Raw genomic sequence first — 18,927 nt, 5'->3', positions numbered from 1 at the left:
TTCTTCTCCAGGTTTCTTGTAGCTGCTTTAGGTACTGGAAGCTGCTCCAAGGTCTCCCTGAAGCCTTCTCTTCTCCAGGCTGAAAAAGCCCAGCTGCCTCAGCCTGTGTCCGGAGCAGAGGTTCTCCAGCCCTCACAGCATCTCCATAGCCTCCTCTGGACTCGCTCCAGCAGCTCCATGTCATCTGTGTGCTGAGGGCTCCAGAGCCAAACACATGGCAACAACTTAGATTAACTGAATATTATGCGATACACTAGTTTATTTTCATGAATCAGTTTAAAATGTGCTGCTCTCTGATTTTGAGTTCCTTTTCAGTGGGAAAGGCACATGGGTGAGTTCTGTTTTGCTTTCATGTACTATTGTTTTAGATCCTTTCATTATGACAGATTTATCATATTCCAGTTCTGTTGAGGCAGTGGTTACTCCAGCCTCATACTAGTGCAATGTATCTTTTTTTTCCTTTTGTTTTTCCTCAGGCCAAATAGTTTCCATTCCTCTCCTTGTCCATTTCTGGAACTATCTTTTGTCCGTTTTATCTGTTGAGAGTAGCCAAAGCCTAAGGAATCAGAGAAACTTCTCATCTTGTGTCGGTTTATCCCTAAGCACTGGGCTTATACATGCATCAAGACATCCCAGAGGATGCTAAGCATTTTTATACTGACTGCTCGGAGTGCATCTCAAACAGCCACTTACACAAAGCATCCTCTCTCCTACTTCACCTTTGCCCCTTCTGGTTTTGAATAACTGGTGCAGTTCTCCATGTTCTTAGAACACCAGCACAGATAAACACATAAAACTCTGCTTATATCTCTCTCAAGTTAATTATTACACTGAAGAGCCCAGTTGGTGCAATGCTGAGTCAGGCAAAGTGGGACAAGGAATTCTTCCCAATTTCAAACACCCACTCCTTCATGGTTTCCTAATCTCAGCTTTACTAATTTGCTTTCCATGGTGAAAGATTTCTCTATAAAAGGAGGAAACTGTCTATACCTATGTATTTACCTACATTATTCTACAGTCTTTGTAAGCAACCTCCCAGTTTTATATGATTTAGCAAGATTATTTTTTCATAACAGAGACTAGAAACAGAGAGAACAAATTAAACCTCTGACCATTAGTTCGTCCTAGGTGATTCTTAAATATGCACGAATGTAGGAAAATGCTTATTTCCATGGAACTCAGATAATGAATTATATGAAACTCTAGTAAAATCTGGTTTTGGCCTGCAGTAATCAATCACAAGCAAATCAAGAGAAATGGGTGCACACCAAAGCAACTCCCCCTCCATCTCCTGTGTCGTTGCTATTGGTACAGAGATGTACTGATTCTGAGATGTATTCCAGTCTCTTAGTCTGGAATAAAAATGTCTATGTGCAGATTTATTTTGATTTGTAGTTAATTACAAAAGTTCTTTCTTCCCATGAAGAAAAGAAACAAGAAGAAAGACAAGAGGAATCCCATGCCTGCAACTACAACTCCAGTGTAGCTGCAGGGACATTCACTCTCAAGGGTTTGCCTGTATAAATATCTTGGCATTTTAAACTGGTTTGGTAACTTTCACAGAGAACTGCAAAAGAATCTAGGCTTGCCAAAGTACATGACCAAGCATCTGCGTACATTGACTGCTGTGCGTACCCTTATGTAAAAGATTTGTTATAGACTAGCATCCAAATTATTTCTTCTCTATCAAGAATTGTTATGAAAGGTCTCCAGATTTCTCTAGAGAAATGCCCTGAAGAAGGCAGAACTTTGGTAAGAGGGGTTTTTTTAAGTTATTTTTGCAATATGGCGAGATGGAATAGTACTGGAACAAGGACTAAGTGGTTATTCAGCACTTTGGCCTGCTGAATGTTGACCATATCCTGTATAAATGAGATACAGCCAGTGCAAACTTTGAGGTTAATTGTAAAAAATTAAAGTGGAGATTCAGCAGCAGGCTCAAGAGACAACAGGACATCTTCAGTGAAGAATGTGAAGGGGTCCTACAAGGATGCCAGAAAGCTGCTCTTCATCAGGGACTGTAGCAATAGGACAAGGGGTAATAGGTTTAAACTGAAACAGGGGAAGTCCAAGTTAGATATAAGAAGTTCTTTACTGTGGGGTGGTGAGGCACTGGCACAGGTTGCCCAGAGAAGTGGTGAATGCTCCATCCCTGGCAGTGTTCAAGGCCTGATTGGACAGAGCCTTGCACAACATGGTCTAGGCTGAGGTTCCAACCCCCATGACAGATGGTTGGAACTAGATGATCTTAGTGTCCTTTCCAACCCAAACCATTCTATGAGTCTATGAATCAGACAACTGTTAGTGAGATGAAGACAGTATACGAACACTCATTTTATGCTGAGTTGACTACAGCATTATAAATGGAGTATTACAGAGAAGGCAGCCCTGAGCACCTGCGTAGACTTGTGACAAACATCACCTTTGAAAATACCACCAGATGTGCATTAGACTGTTTGACTGCCAACAATCTTCACGCTCAACTGCAAAAAGTTAGTCTGTGTTGTTGCTTGCTTTAGCACTCCTCACCAGCCTCAGTTCTTAACACCTAGACATACAATTATTTCATTAACATATAATCATACCAGCATTAAAAAGCCAACTAATGCCCCATGAAGCACAATTATGCTCTGTTTGTAAATTGATGTTTTTGTCTGTATTTTCATAGACTGGTACTTCTGTGACGGCACTTCTAATCTCATTGAAGACTGCTGTTTGTGGTTCAAACACCAGTTTAACACACTTTAATCAAGAGATCCTTCAATTCATATCTCTCCAATTCATGCTGAAGTGTACAACACAGTTCCTCTAACAGAGCAATTCCTGAACTCAGAATGACATCCCAAGGAAATTTTGGTACTCCTTGTCTCTTCATTTTCCTAACTGCTATGTAATACGAGACAAGGAAGTACAAATTGAAATATAATCATTTGTAAATAAGAAAATTCAGTTTTAAGTAACTTGAAGCTTGGTGGCTTCGTACATAACAACAAAACTTTCCAAACCTAAAAAGCCCAACCAAAAGAACATAAAAAGGATCCTTGTATACGATAAATTGTTGTGGCTGACAGTTTTAGAACCTTACGACCTTCAGACATAATTTATTGTAACCAAAACAGGACTGTAACTAAGGAGTATCTGAAACCAGCAGATGTTCAGGAGGTGCCGTAGCGAAGTTAACTGATAAGTAGGATGAGGAGAAATCACTCACTTATGTCAGTGGTGTTACCAAACTAATTAAGCTGGTGTAAGCATTTATGTACTGCGCATGCTTCAAAGACTTCCGGAACAAGAATTCAAGGAATGGCCAAGTGACGAAGATTGTTGGAAGAAGTAAAACGACCACCAAAGACCACTACCACATTGTTATGCACATGCAAAAATAGGCGTGGAATTATGTAAAACGATTCTCGGACAACTAATGCGTATGTATGACATCTATCAGAAATGTAATGAATATGTATGTTAAGCAACAATATAATCACAGTCTGTTTGATGCTTAAACGGGACACACATTAGGAGATATCCCCTGTGTCTCCTGGCACTGCAATAAAGAATACCTGCTTGTCAATTAAACTTTGTTGGCGAGTTCTTAACAAGTTCTACAAATCAAATACCTAAATAATATAAACCTAATGTATCCTCTTAGCCACAAGGAACACGTGAAGACAAGAGTAACTTCCAGCAAATACTTTGAGATATCCCTATCTATTTTTCAAGCCTACATCCCCTCAACATATGTAAAATACAATCTTTTCTAACCAATTCTGTTTCACTACAGAGTAACTGAGAAGACCGACATGCTCAGATTTTTATTTTCTAATGAAATACAATTTTGCATTCCTTGTATTTTGTTTAAAAAAGCAAACATCCCCACACCCTTGGAAAAATTACTGAAAGGTATACTTTTCATTAGGGTAAATAAGCCTCAACCGGTCTGCAGTATTTACTAAACAATGGCAGAAGGCTGTCTTGGCAGATTAATTCAGTTTAAGACCATCTTCTCTGTTCAATGCATAATAAACAGTATTGAACAAGCAGGTGAGTTAAACCTCAGACGGTAGCATGACTCGATATGCAGTCTGAAGTTACACGTGTATTTTTGAATATGGCTTTTTAACATTCCTTCCGCAATCTGGCTGATTTCAATGCTGGCCAACACCAATCACTGCCAGATTCTTTGTCTTGAGTTGCTTGCTATGGCAAAGAGGGAAATTTCCCTATTGTTATCCACAGTGCAAATTTGGAATACGTACTGAAATATACCCGGGGGAGGGCATTAGGGGGGTTAGTTTTGTTGGTTTGTGATTTTTTTTCTGCATTTCCTGAGTAAAATGCCATAATTATCCAAATGAATGGAAGGAGTTATTGTCTTCCTGAATATGGCTCACTCTCTCCCACCAGTGCTACTGAACTGAAATAAAAACAAACAAACAAACAAACTACTTGGTTTTCTTCAGAGCTCTGTAATAAAACAATTCACAGAAGGCTTCCACAGATTTCTCTGAGGAAAATTCTTCCTTCCCTTCCTTCCCCCTCAAGATCATCCTAATCCTTATCCTACTTGTGAACTGTTAAAAAAAAAAAAAAAAACCAACCCTACACTGCTGTTAAAAACTAAACTGCATAGGGTAAATTTCACCTTTGTTCTGTATACACCTAAACATTTAGTAATATCCACACTTTCAATATAAAGAGCAGCAGCATGACTTCAGAGATTCTTCTCTCATACTTACATAGCTGAACCTGAAAGAATGGCTGAGCTTCAGACGGAATCAAATGCCTTCTGACGTTTGTTATCAATACAGATGTGGCCATGTATGAGATTTCACAAGTAAACCCACTTACAGGTACCCACACAAATCAGGGCTAAAATTTTAGTAAATGTATGCATGCATACACTCTTTTGTGTCGCTTCTCTACAGGTATACAGAACTGCAGCAAATACCACATAGTTGCCACGCCATAGAACAAAATCAAAACATAATCAGCTTGATGAAAAGTGGTATCTTTCAAGAACATCAAAAAGATTAACATAGAATAGTATTAAAAAACTGATTTTGCAAGTGATCTGGGGAATTAAAAAAACCTGCTAGCACATTTGCTGATTTCCTTAAACTTTGAACTCTTAATAACCATTTCCAGAACTTATTTCTGTAGGTGATAATTAAACTGCTTTCTTCTTGAATCATTGAGCTATTCAAAGGAAATCAGAACACCAAAACCTACGGGAAGTGCCCAACTGTCTCAACTCCCTGAAAATCTTTATGCAAGAGGCACTTACCTTTTATACTTACTGCTGTGGCTATTTCCTATCTGCTAATTTTGCCCAGAGAGTGTTTGATCACAGTTACTCCCATTACCTTTCCTTTTATAGCTGGGAGAGTGGAGAAGCCCATTCAGAATGCTATGTGAGGGCTGCAGGTTCCACAGCTGGGCTGTGCTGCCCAGGGAGTTCTGCACAGCTGCCCAGAAACAGCTAAGAAGTGACTAATTCTGCACCAGTTTTACTCTCCTCCTGTCAGACATGGTTTGTGGAAATGTTCCCCCCACATACCGTTATCCACCCACTTCATCTAATACAGGTTCCTTTATTACTGCAGGGGGCTAAAATGAAAAATAACTACATTATCAGATCATACCTGAACTTACAAGAAAGTAACTCTGAACACGACCAGCATTTCTATAGATTTGGTGGATCAGACCCATCTGGAAGTTCAGTAATACAATTAAATAACGCAGCAACTTCCTCTTTTTGCAACTGAATTGCAGCATGTATATATCTACAGAGACTATTCAGAAATCGATCATCCTATCTAATATCACTGTGAAAAGTCTTTTAAGTTTTGCTTTCAGAGAAACAGGTATAAATTAACACATAAGAGATAAAAGACACTTTACCAGGAACATTCACATAAACTTTACAAAATTTAAAGAGACATAAGAAAGAACTCAGGTTAAGCATTCCATCTTTCAATTGATTCAATTGATACGGGAAACAGATCTCCATTCACAAAATATAGTCATTTTAGTTTCAAGTACATATTGTGCATCATGGTATATACCGAGAAAAAAGAATCTGTGTATCTTAGTAAGTATCCACATTTACACACACTCACACACACTGGGTACCTGAAAATAAACAGCATTCATTTGAACAAAAATATACTTCCAACAACAGAATTTCTCTATTAAATCCATGTTTATTGCTTAAATTTTATCACAGTGGAGATTAAATTATGCTTAATCATCCGGTCAGTGCTTTTGTACCTTCTGCAATGCCAAAGAAAAACATTTAAACGAAGTCATTCATACACTCTAAGTCTTATTACCATCCCACCACTCATTGCCTCTGTGTGCTCCTTTAGTTGCCACAGACTTCAAGATTGTAAAAAGGTATAGCTAATAGGCTTATTTATAATACCATTTTCTTCAAGTATTCAGAAAGCAGTACAAGTAGCTGTACTGTATATAAGAAACATATCTGTACTGTTATTTATTGCTATAGGATAGAGGCTCCTGATGGAATGATAGTGAAATACTGCATCACTGTGTATGAAGATGATCTCAGCATCCTGTAATCATCACAACTCTTCCCATGTTAGTGAACAACACTAGATAAATGGGTTTCTTTCCTTTCTCCTTCAGGCATGGGATTTCAAACTACAAATAAATAAAGCATACACTCACAACATGTGTAGTGCAAATTCCAAGTAAACAGAATGACATGGAAATAAACTCATAGTCGCCAACTTTGGTACAGCAGGGCAGTGATGGTTTTATGCCCAGTGCCCTGCATCCCCACCCTTGGGGCACACCACCGCCAGCGTCCCGTGTCGGTGACAATGATTGAAAGAGATTGTTGCAGGGGAAGGGGGAGATGACCACTTCTGCAAACCTTCCTCTGGGGCAGCCAGGCTTCACCCCACACATCCCTCCAGCCCTCGGAAGGAAGGCAAGGAGGCAGGCTGGTCACCTACCCAGAGAGCAGCCCCGCATCAAAGAATGCAGATTGGCAACTACGTGAAACAGGGATTGCGTGGCCCAGACTAATAGAAGGTAATATTTTTCTAGATACAACCATTGAAAGAGAACATCTACAACATTGTGATTTAGAAAGAATAATAATGAGAATTAGTAGGAAAAGACACCCAACTCTGGAGCGGGGGGATGTTTGTTGCTTTTTTAAACAAACCCCAAGTAGTGGTTTGAGTCTGCACAGCTCTGGGCCATTAGAAAACCATCTGCATTAAGCACAGGGCTAGATTTTCTTTTTGTTGTTGTTGTTGTTTCATTTATTTGTCTTAATTACGCAAATCTACTTCCCACACAGCCATATTTTAAACTGAAATAAAACTCCCTAATATTTTCATGGCATAAATTATATTTGCAGAGAAAGGCAACAAATAAAATTTCGTATAAATTAAAAATTAGGACATATTGTAGACTCACTCCAGACCCTTTTCTCCGAAGTACTAGTAATGAGCAGAAGAGTCATGCAGCTTATGAGTAAAAAGAGTACCTATTTTTGCCATTTTTCTTCAGTGCTCATCTTAAGTTTGTTGGGGTTTTGGTTTGTTTTTTCTTTAATGTCTGTGTTTTCAGTCCGGAACTTGCTATTTCTTGCACAAAGACTGGGAAAAAAGGAGGTTTTTAAACAGCATTCTTAAACAACATGTTGAACCTTCAACAAAGGAAACACAGAACTAGCACTAGAGTTCTCTCAATTAAAAGATGGATATCTTAGAATAATAAAAAAAAAATACAAGGAAAACATCTCTGCAAATAAAAAGAAACCTCTCCTCATTTGGGACACACACATTTAGCTTTTAAAAACTGAAAATTCATAAATACAATTATTGTATAACTTTAGAGAATTAAGGCTTCTAAAAACTTCAGTGCCAAAATAACCTCTCTGCATCAGTATTAAGAATAAAGTATTTTCCATTTTAAGTTGTGCTTGCCTTTGTTGTTCTTTTTAAAGCCTTTTCTTAGTTACATACCGAAGGGGAGTGTTAGAACTGCTTACTGAGGTTTTAAGTAGTTGTTAGACTAAGTTACAGCGATAAAATTCGATTACTGATCTGATTCATTACTACTTTACATGGGGCAGTTGGCTCATTTCACCTTTTTTTCATGCCTAATGTGGCCATTTCTTCTATACTTGCCATTTGGTATCCCATTTTGGTAATGTCCATTAACAGCACTATGTTCACCATTTGACCAAAGATGTTTGCTTTGTTTGCAGATAAATTTTGTTATCCTGGCCAAAATGTAATAAAGTAAGGCAGCACCCACTAGTACAACAAAGGCAATATCCAGTAAGAAATACTGATAGAAAGAGATGCTGTAAACAGCGGCACGTAGATGTTGGGCTCCGTTGTGACGGAGGATGTAATTAATCCAGTATATAGTCCGGTTAACAGGATGACCAGGTTGGTCTTTGTGAATCTCAGACAGCCTCTGGGCCCGCTGTCGGTAGCTGTGGGGAAGAAAAAGACAGACAAGGGAAGAAAGGAAAAATCATCACCAGCGCTCCGAGCAATGCAAGCCTGCAAACACTTGAAGATACTTAAAGCCTCTTCAGATCAAACAGCACATTACCGCGGGACTTTCACAACCACCAGCATACAAAAGGCTAGACACAGCAGATCAACTGTCTTTAAATCAGTCCTTGCAGCTCATTAATGAAGAAGGACTAGAAAAGCAGACCTGTATGTGATTAAAGGCAGATATCCACCCTCCAGCAAAGTGCTGATGAGCCAAGCTGACCTGCTGCCAGAGGGAAATCTTATCTAATCCAAAAATGAATCCTCTCAAGTGAGACACATTTGTCCTTCCCACTGTAAATTGGCAACATACCCTGCCTAATACACCACTCATGTTATTGTGCAACTGAATTAGTACAGAAATGCAGCATGAAGCAAGAAACTTGGTTTTGACTGCACAATAGACTACTTCCACTTGGGTCTACAGTTCAGCCTAAAACTGCTTTTTCTTAACAGGCTGACCAATCATATCAAATTCCTACTCTTCCCTCACTGCAGCTGCAGGGTTGACAGGTTATTTACGCAGGACTTGGACTGGCCTTTAAACCAAGGGTAATTGCACAAGGGAAAGGTGATGCAACTGATGTTATCGAGATATCTTTAGCAACATTCCCTCTTGCTGCGGTTTTGCTGCTTGCTCCATACAGGTTTCTCTGTTCCCAAGGCAAGCACCACTTCCAAGACTTTGCTCCCATGAAAGCAAGAGGCATTGTCAGCACCATACTCCAAATCTAAGGCTAGCCAGACACAATAAACTACCAGCTAAGAGGTCATTACTTTTAATCTGTAGATGGTCTGAACATCACGGATGCTTGAAACAGAGCAGTTTGGAACAAACCTGAAATTACTCTCTTCACACTTTTAATATCCCTGAGCAAATTTGTTGGCTGGAATTAGAAGGAGTTATGAAAGCCAGCTCATGGGCTTTTACTTATTCCACCTGAATAACAATTTTACAAAAAACAGACTGGACTCCTCATAGTCATAGTAATTTGTTAGAATACTGTCATTGCAACAAATGACCTTCTTGACCTTAAGAGAGGTATTACTGGCCAGAACAGGAAATACTTTTTTTAAATGGGACTTTGGAAGAGTCACTCTTTTTAGCTACAATGCAGACATGCCACCCTACAATCATATAAGTCTATTTTACTCCAGGCTCCATAACCAGCACAACAGACAGACTGCTAGATATGGAGAAACTTTGGTCTGCAACAAGGACTAATGCAGGACAGGTTTGTTTCAGTAACCTTTCTGCCCTTAACAGGGCAACCGCATGAAAAGCAAATGAGACAATTGGGTTTTGGTACACTGAGCGATGAGCTTAGCACCTATATAGAAACCTGATCAAGTAAGTAAAATTATGAAGTGGCACAACCATCCAAAGACTGGCCCTCACTGTATACACAAATAGATCTCAACATGCATTTTTTTCCCCTTGCACAAAGGTTCTGTACATGCATATTTAGCCCATAGCAATAGCAAAAGCATGAAACAAGCACTCATTCCATACCTGGGATCATTAATAACTTTTACTAGGGCTTCATATAATTCATTCTCAGTGACAGTCTTCCAGTTCAACAATATTCCCATGCCTTTAGCCTGCACACGAGTCATAGTATCATAATGGTCTCCAAAAAGTGGAATCCCCACCACCGGGACGCCATGGTACATGGTTTCAAAAATGCTGTTCAAACCTCCATGACTAAGAAAAGCTTTAATGTTAGAGTGACCTAAAAGCAAAAGAGGCATGAAGATTAAAGAAAAGATTTACATCTCCTTAAAGTTATTGAAGCAACTGTGTACAACACTTTCATCATCATGTTTCTATAGCCGCAAATCAGGAAGGAAAAAAAGAATGCAACTTGTTCTGAAGTTCTCCCCCTAAAACCCACTCCACTGATACATCACATGCATTAGGTGATTTCCTTAGACACCAAGAGAAACGGAACAGCCAATGCAAAGAAAGTTCTCATGTATACAACTTGTGTAAAATTATCAATGGGGTAATTAATATACATTGTTTACTTCCTGAGTAGCTGCAGGTAGTGACTACAACCAGTGTAGCAGTACAAATGAACCGGGGCGAGAGCATTTTTCCTCATTATTCATATGAAATACAAGCCATTTAATAACAGGAGAACTGATGTTACATTCTTTAAAGCTTCACATGCTTTACTTCAGGCTAGCAAGACTTGAGAATAATGATAAAACCTTATGTAATGGAAAAATGAGACTGCCTCAGAGCAATTCAGTAACCAAAACAAATCTACCTGCTCTAAAAGTCATTTGCCTAATCACTACATGATGATAAATACTCCAGCTGACATGCACCCACACTGATGCATACGCATGCCTAACAGTGCCCATCATAGTGCTGCAGCTGGTTTGTGAACACACAAACATCCAGGTATCCCAGACACAGCCATAAATATTCTCTGGCCCCTCAGACTGCAGAGTGTTCAACTAGTCTCTGACAGGGAAGGGAGGAAAATAAAGTTCATAGACTCTTAACACAGCTTTTACCAGACAATGGAAGAATATAAAATTTTGTCTCTGCACCTGAGAACCTAGAGTTATCTCAGGTTAGTTAAACAGAAAGGTTATTACCAGCTTGCAACACATGCAAATGTTCTGTTAGAGCTTTCTTTGGAGAAAAATAAATAAATGTGTATGTATACAGCCAGTATTCAGTAGAATATAGTTGGAAAAGCAACCTGAACATGAGCAAGAATAAGCAACATATGATCAAAATCGATACCCACCAAGGAGGTCATTTTGTGGTAACCATTCTATAAGCTTCGTATTGTTGCCTAAATTCCTTGGTTTGTTTCCTGAAAACCTAAAACAATAAAATCAAATGGAAGCTGAGTTAAAGACCTCCAGAAGCAATAAACCAGAGAATTAAACCAAATGATCCATGAGCCCTAAGCAGATTTACAGGTACATAAGAATACTCTTTACTCACTATTACAAGAAAACAAAATAGGCTCACTAAAATGCTGTAAATAGCTAATAACTTCCAACTTCACGTTTTCATTCTTCAGTTTCCTTGCACTCTGGCTTGAAATGCAATGTTTTCTATTAATATAATGACAATGTAGTTCCTTCTCAAAGCATGTAAAACTTTCACTACGGCAACCACCAAGAGGTTTTGTAACCTCTCTATGGTTTCAAGTCCATTGCTTTACTAAAAACTGTAGCTGGTACTAGCTGAGAACATCCCATCAACACACAAATAATAATCCCTACCATCAACACAACTGGCTGGTTTCCTGTAGCTTCTGATAATTGACACAGCCTTATTTTAAAAGGAGTTACTAATACCAGTAAGGGAAAGGCTGATATCTCAGCGTACGAGACAAGTTTGGGATGAAAAGTTTGGGATCAAGCTATGGAAGCGTGGTTTTCTTACTTGCTCAACTGCCTGAAACCCAATGGCAACATCCTGCTCCCTTGAAGTTGCTGGAAAAGTTTAGCCCATAAAATACGGGCTCAAAGTACAAGCTGACTTACATATTAATCTTATGTACAATTCATACAGAAAGTTAAATATATTCTAAATGGAAAGAGGGAAAAAATTACCACTGAGTACTAGAAGATAGAGCTGTTTTGCGACAGCTCCATTAAACAACTTAAAAATATTCTGGTTATTAGAGAGCTTTAGAACTGTAGCTTCATAAAGATACACCTGCATATTCCCAATTAAGCAAGCCTAGATCTTTACGACTGGCTTATACAATCTGTATGTTGAAAAAAGCCTGCTATTTAGGCTAAATTACATAAACCAAACTATGTTACTGGGTTTGGCTCTAACTAGTGTTTCATCATCAGAAGTGTATAAAGAACTACAAAGATTTTCTTGATTTGACATTCTAACATAAGACTGCCAAGCAATACTACCACCTTTCTCATTTTCAGAAAGGTCTAGCATAAAAATCACCCATGTTCAACACAGGCCATAGTTCTGAAGAACATCAAGAACAACAAAAAAAAAAAAACAACCCCAAAGTAAAGTTGGGCTTACAATTTCATATTTAGGATTTAATTATGGATCTCAAATTCCCACTGTGATGAATGAAAGCCAGTTGCTCAGCTCTCCCAAAGACAATGTCATACAGTTTATCACACGGACATCTTCCCATTCCACAAATCATGATGGAAAGAATCAGCAGGTGGGTTCCCTTATCCAAAAAGCTATTCAGCAGGTAATAGGTTGCAGATAAAACCAGAACAAACCAAAAAAAAAAAAAATTTACAGAAAGCATCAGTTAGGGAAATACTAGTGAGGAAGGGCTTCAGATGAAAGTGCTTTTGCATTAATTAGCTATCGCCAAGAAAAAATCCATTAAAATTGATTTACTGATTACAGAAAAGTAGATACTTCCTACAGAAGAAACATTTCAGGGAAAACATTTAGAAAGGTAAAACAAAAGCTGAACAGTAAGATCAACTGAGATTAATAAATAATTACAAGCCAAGCAGCATTGCAGGTTTCATTAAAAACAAACATATAGCCTTGCCTCTACCCCAAACAAAAACTGATGAGATCTTAACTACAACTACCAAAGGTTCTGTGCCATGATGAATTTCCATTTTTCTGTTCATTAATGGGATTCACTATTTCAATTACACACAGCAGTGAAAATGGTCCCTAAGAGATGGCAGGGGATAGGCTCCTAAACTAACTGCAAATCCAACTCTGAGTGCAGCAAGGACAACAGCCATAAATTGTAAGACACTAATTATTATTTGGAAACCAGTGGTTCATATTAATTCCTCTGAATTATATTCCAGAGCAACACACCATGTGAAGCAGAGCTGACTAAACAGTTCTTGGATTTTTACAGTAAATTGAGTATGCCACTCAAGACATTTTTACAGTAGAGAAAGCTTATTACTGGTTTTTATACTCCTGCAGATTTTTATTCTTCTAATGTCTTACAAAAAAAGACAAGTGAGAAGAACAATTACGAAAGTCTATGTTTACAGGTAAAGAGAAGGGTCCCAAAAAAGCGAGAAAAGAGAAGAAAAAGAAGAAAAAAAATTAAGGATTAAATCAGCAAGATGTCATTCTTGCTCCCTAGGGTGGCTTCTTTATCAGAAATTATGACAGTATGTCATAAATGTTATAACCTCAGACTCTCATTTCATTGTCCGCAATCCTTCTAGGATATGAACTCAGCACAAACACACAACCCAAGTCTTAATTCTGTCACAAAATCATTGCTCCTCCTTATTACCAGGGACTGCAACATTTCCACAAAGAGTATCTTTCAAAAGCATCAGGTTCCTTGTGCCACCCAGACGGTCTCCCTTACAGCTTCTACAACTCAAGATGGCACAACCGGAAGTACATCTACCAGTGCACTTACCTCCAAATAACTCTCTGAGGCAGTCTTGCCAGAGCATGTGCCAACTTATTTGCTATATCTTCAGACAGGTATTTCACTCCAGCTCCAAAGGAGACAAGGACAAAGCCATTTTCACTAGCACCATTCACCCATGTCTGGAGATCCTGTTAAAGTAAAAATTTATACTGAGGACAATATAAGCACAGTTAAACCACAACAGGTTAAATAAACATTGCTTAGAAAGAAGTTGTTGGTCCCTATGTTACTTCACAAGCCACATTTCCAAAGTCATACACGTTTCAGAAATCACTGAGCACGATGACTCAATGATTCAGAATCAATGGTACAGGCTAATGAACAGCCAAATTATTCCAGGTTTGTTTTAGCGTCTGTATTAACAAGCAGTTTCACAAGACAAGTTTTCCTTTCTTAACGATCAGTTGACACACATTCGCAATTTAACATTTTACTTCAACATTTTACATTTTAACTCAGCAAAATGTAAACTAGATCTTGTAGCATCAGCCTGGAAGTACAACACAGGAAATACATGAACAAAGCCTAGAACTGTGATTTAAAGAAAGTGAGAGTACTTCCAAAGAGTTGGGTTTGGGGTTTTTTGCTTATTTTTTTAATTTATATAAAAATAATAAAAAAGCCAGAGCTTCAAAAAACACCATCAGTTCCCACTGCTCTAATATTTTAAGGAACAAGGAACAATATCACATCTCTGTGGCAAGTACAGGGTGGATGTCCTTCTTTCTTAGACCTATATCCTTTATCTTAATTGGACCTGCATGCCTCTTCCATGGCAAGTTACCAATATTATACTAAATACACACAAGTATAACACAGGCAATGCCCTTTACATCCTTAAGCTCATCTGCCTCCTGTAATTACTCTGAAATTGAGCTTATTGCAACGCATTTTTTGCTGACCCTCTTGATGCAAGGGCTGCCTCAACTTATGCAAGGAAAGCAACAGTGCAGAAAGGAGAGGTCCACAGTAATGCACTGCTCAGAAGCACTCCAAAAGCATCAATCAACGTGAGGGCCACACCATGAGATTCAAGTTCAGAGGCAGTATCTTTTACAGCAGGACACCCTGTGGTGCAGGTGATTCCTTCCCAGCTGATGCTTCAAGCGAATCACAGTGAAGCTGTGAAGATGACTGCATCATCCAAAGGCTGGGGCTGACTTGGGGTAAGTGGGGTTTTTGTCACTGATAACAAGGTAAGCCAGCAGGCACCACTACCCACTGCCACCAGGACAGCAGGGCTCTGCAGGATTGGAGGAAAAACCATCCTGGTAAGTGAGAGCACACAGAGCTGTCAGCTAAACAAGTCTCAGATACAAGAACAATATCATTTGGCTTGGAGTGGGGACGGGGTTAGGAAAGCGATGGAAAAAGGAAAAAGCTGCGATGTACCCTTTACTTTTGGAAACGCAGATGTAAATTCTGTTTTTTCCAAAGCAACTGTTGGCAGTGAGGACTAAAAAATTGTACCACTGAAACACAGGTATATCGGTCTGCCAAAAAATATCTTGTTTCCCAGGACCTTAATTCTGGTCTCACCAAATTTAAGTGTAAGCCTGCTCAGCACCAGTACAGCAATAGGAAATGAGTAAAAGGAAAATTCAGAGTCCTGTTCACAATGTGCCTCTTGTCACGGTAATAAATAGCAGGCTAGACAGTAATAGAGTAATGCAGTGCTACCCTATCTGAGCACAAAACCAGAAAAGCTACCACAAAACCCAGCAGGTGTAACACAGACCTGCACATTATACTTGGGGTTGTACGCTAGTCTCTGCTACACAGTGAAAAAGGGATTTCCATTTTCTCTAGAATCCACACTTTCTCATTTTCCTTCATCTTTTTCCAGCACGCTTTCTTATCCTTTCTTCCCCACCCCCCACCCCCTCTCTTCCCTAGATGGAGGGGGAAGAAAGGAAAAAAGTGGAAGTGCCTGCAATCTGATTCAAAGCCGAATCATTTATTATGGGCTGAACTTTTGACATAAAAGTTTCCAAGTGATTTTGTTTTTTATTTAAAGTTTATCCTTGGATTTTACTTAAGGACCTAAGGCGTGCTGCAAGTGTAATCATATTATAGCCACTTTTACTTAATGGTTCAGCTAGTTACATCTTGAACTATTTCCTGTTATTTAAAGCTAAACAGAAAACAACCTTTTGTGGATTCTAGGACAAACCATTCTGGAAAGCAATCAAGTGCCATGCTATAAAAGACAGCTCTCTGCCCATTTGTGACATCTGATAAAGTTATATTCTGAAAGCTGAAGTCGCCTATTACAAGGTGATTTTCTTCTGACAACAAGAAGCAGCCCGACATTCACAGGCTCTGGTCTTCATAGGGCACTTGCCCATCCCAACTGCTGGAGGGGCAGTAACCTGGATGTTTCTGAAGTGTCTTCTTAATGACAACTCCATGACACAGGTGATCAAGAAGCCAACACAAGGAGAGACTCTGCTGGACTCCAAACGTACAAACAAGGAAGACCTTGTCTGGAATGCCAAGGTCAGGGGCAGCCTTGGCTACAGTGACCATGAGATGGAGGAGTCAAGATACTAAGAGTACAAGGAAGACAACAACAGCATCTCGTGGACTATAAAGAGAACCACATCTGGCCTCTTCAGAGACCTGCTTGGAAGAATCTCCTGGAATACAGCCCTGGAGAAAAGTGGGTTTAGGAGAGCCAGCTAATAACTCACAGAATCACCTCCTCCAAGCTCAGACACAGTCCATGCTGATGAGCAGGAAGTTAAGCAGAGGTGGCAGGAGGATGAATAAAGGACTTCTGTCAAGGCTCATATATAAAAAAGGAAGCATATATGAAGTAGGAAAAGGGACAAGTGGCCTGGAAGGAATATACAGAAACACTGATGAGGTGCTAGCTACACGAATGGGCAGTGATATAGCACTGAAAACTGACAGAACTGTGGGGCCCCAACAGCTGTGATCAGTGGCACAAAGTCCAGTGGAGGCATGTTTGCTTTTCAATAAGAAAGAAAACAGGATAGCTGGCACTGATACTCAAATTATCTCATTCAGCAACAGGAAGTTCTACCTGTCACTACTTATGTTTGGCTAGACATGTGGTTTCTCTGCTAGACATCAGTCTGTTCTAGCTGTGGAACAGCTCCCAAGGCTACTGCTCCTCCTCTCTGCTTCATTAGAAACTCAGTAAAACTCCACAACTCTGATGTACTCACTATGGGTCCTGCACTTGGGCCCCAACAACCCCATGCAACGCTTCAGTGCTGGGGAAGAGTGGCTGGAAGGCTGCTCATGGGAAAGGACCCTGGGGTGCTGATTGACGACTGCTGAACATAAGCAGCTTGTGCCCAGGCAGCCAAGGCGGCCAATGGCATCCTGGCCTGTAGCAGCCCCAGTGTGGCAGCCCCCAACCGTGTGATTGTCCTGCTCTACTGGGCACTGGTGAGGCTACACCTTGAATCCTGTGTTCAGTTCTGAGCCCCTCACTACAAAAGAGACATTGAGAGTCCAGAGAAGGGCAATGGAGCTGGTGAAGGGTCTGGAGCAGAAGTCTGATGAGGAGCAGCTGAGGGACCTGGGAGGGTTTAGTCTGGAGAAGAGAAGGCTCAGGGTGGACCTTATCGCCCTCTACAACTACCTGAAAGGAGGCTGTCATGAGGTGGGGTCAGTCTCTTTTCCCAAGTAACAAGCAACAGGACAAATGGTAACAGCCTCAAACTGTGCCAGGGGAGGTTTAGACCGGGTATTAGGAACAATTTTTTCATTGAGAGGGTGGTTAGGTATTGGAACAGGCTGCCCAGGGCAGTGCTGGGGTAATGGTTGGACTTGATCATCTTAAAGGTCTTTTCCAATCTAGTTGATTCTATGATTCAGTGTAGTAAGAATTATACATCATTAGGTAAACACAGAGGAGGCACAAAATATTTCCTAACAGTGGAATTGCCATGAATAATAACAAATAGCTATTGAGCACTGAGAAATTCTTTTTCGGGGGGAGTGGGGTGGTGGGAGTGAGGGGTAAAGAAAGGAACTTTACTATGTACCACAGAATTAAGAATCGCCCGCCAAACAGGCTTTTGAATTTTATTGTTGTGCAATAGCAAAGCAACCTGCTTCGAGTTACTGTGGCTGATTTTGCACCCAAACCTCCATAACCCTTCCCTTTGAAGGTAAATCCCACTGCTCCAGTGGAACAGAGCATGTACAAGGAATTAAATCTGGCAAGGGACATGAAAGATAACAGGAAAGGCTTCTATAGGTACGTAGCAAATAAAAGACAGACTAGAGACAATGCAGGCCCTCTCTGGAAGCGACTGGGAGAGCTGGCTACCCTGGATTTGGAGAAGGCTGAGGTTCTTAATGACTTCTTTGCCTCACTCTTCACTAGCAAATGCTCAGACCACACCATCCAAGTCTTGGAAGGAAAACACAGGGACTGTAAGAATGAAGACCTTAGGCCCACTGTAGGAGAGCATCAGGTTCGAGACCATCTTAAGAACCTGAACGTGCACAAGTCCATGGGACCTGATGAAATCCATCGACGGGTCCTGAAGGAGCTGGCAAATGAAGTTGCTTGGCCACTGTCAGAGGAAAACAGTCTTGTTTTCCTCTTGCTATCTTCCTCTCTTCTGCACATTCATATTTCTTCAAACAAAATCCTACATAGCACATACAATCTGAAAACTGGATATCAAGAAATTCCATTGCACTGGGCAGACAATATATATTTAGATCTTTATCAAAGTATGACTCCACCAATTGGAAGAGCTTGACTTATTTCATTATATTGACTTATTTCATTATATTGACTTATTTCATTACATTGACTTATTTCATTTGATGGGGCTACAGGACTGACGGACAGCGGCAGAGCAGTTGACATCATCTACCTGGACTTGTGCAAAACATTCGACACTGTCCCACATGACCTCCTTGTCTCTAAGTTGGAGAGACATCAATTTGATAGATGGGCCACTTGGTGGATAAAGAACTGGCTAGATGGCTGCACA

General features: G+C 39.9%; 1 protein-coding gene across 1 annotated transcript; it reads right to left on the bottom strand.

Annotated features, from left to right (window-relative positions):
* Positions 1-7,575: 7,575 nt before the first annotated feature.
* On the bottom strand, positions 7,576-14,067 carry LOC104400759 (2-hydroxyacylsphingosine 1-beta-galactosyltransferase-like; the record flags this gene model as incomplete). Its single annotated transcript, XM_010013311.1, has 4 exons — positions 7,576-8,482; positions 10,063-10,282; positions 11,315-11,391; positions 13,925-14,067. Coding segments are annotated over 4 exons (804 nt in total), but the record flags the coding sequence as incomplete, so codon positions are not given.
* Between the last annotated feature and the right edge of the window lie 4,860 nt (positions 14,068-18,927).

The sequence above is a fragment of the Nestor notabilis genome, unplaced genomic scaffold (genome assembly GCF_000696875.1).
Source record: "Nestor notabilis isolate BGI_N333 unplaced genomic scaffold, ASM69687v1 scaffold7174, whole genome shotgun sequence".
In the NCBI taxonomy this organism is placed as follows: Eukaryota; Metazoa; Chordata; class Aves; order Psittaciformes; family Psittacidae; genus Nestor; species Nestor notabilis.
This window is presented reverse-complemented; position numbering and strand designations above follow the sequence as displayed.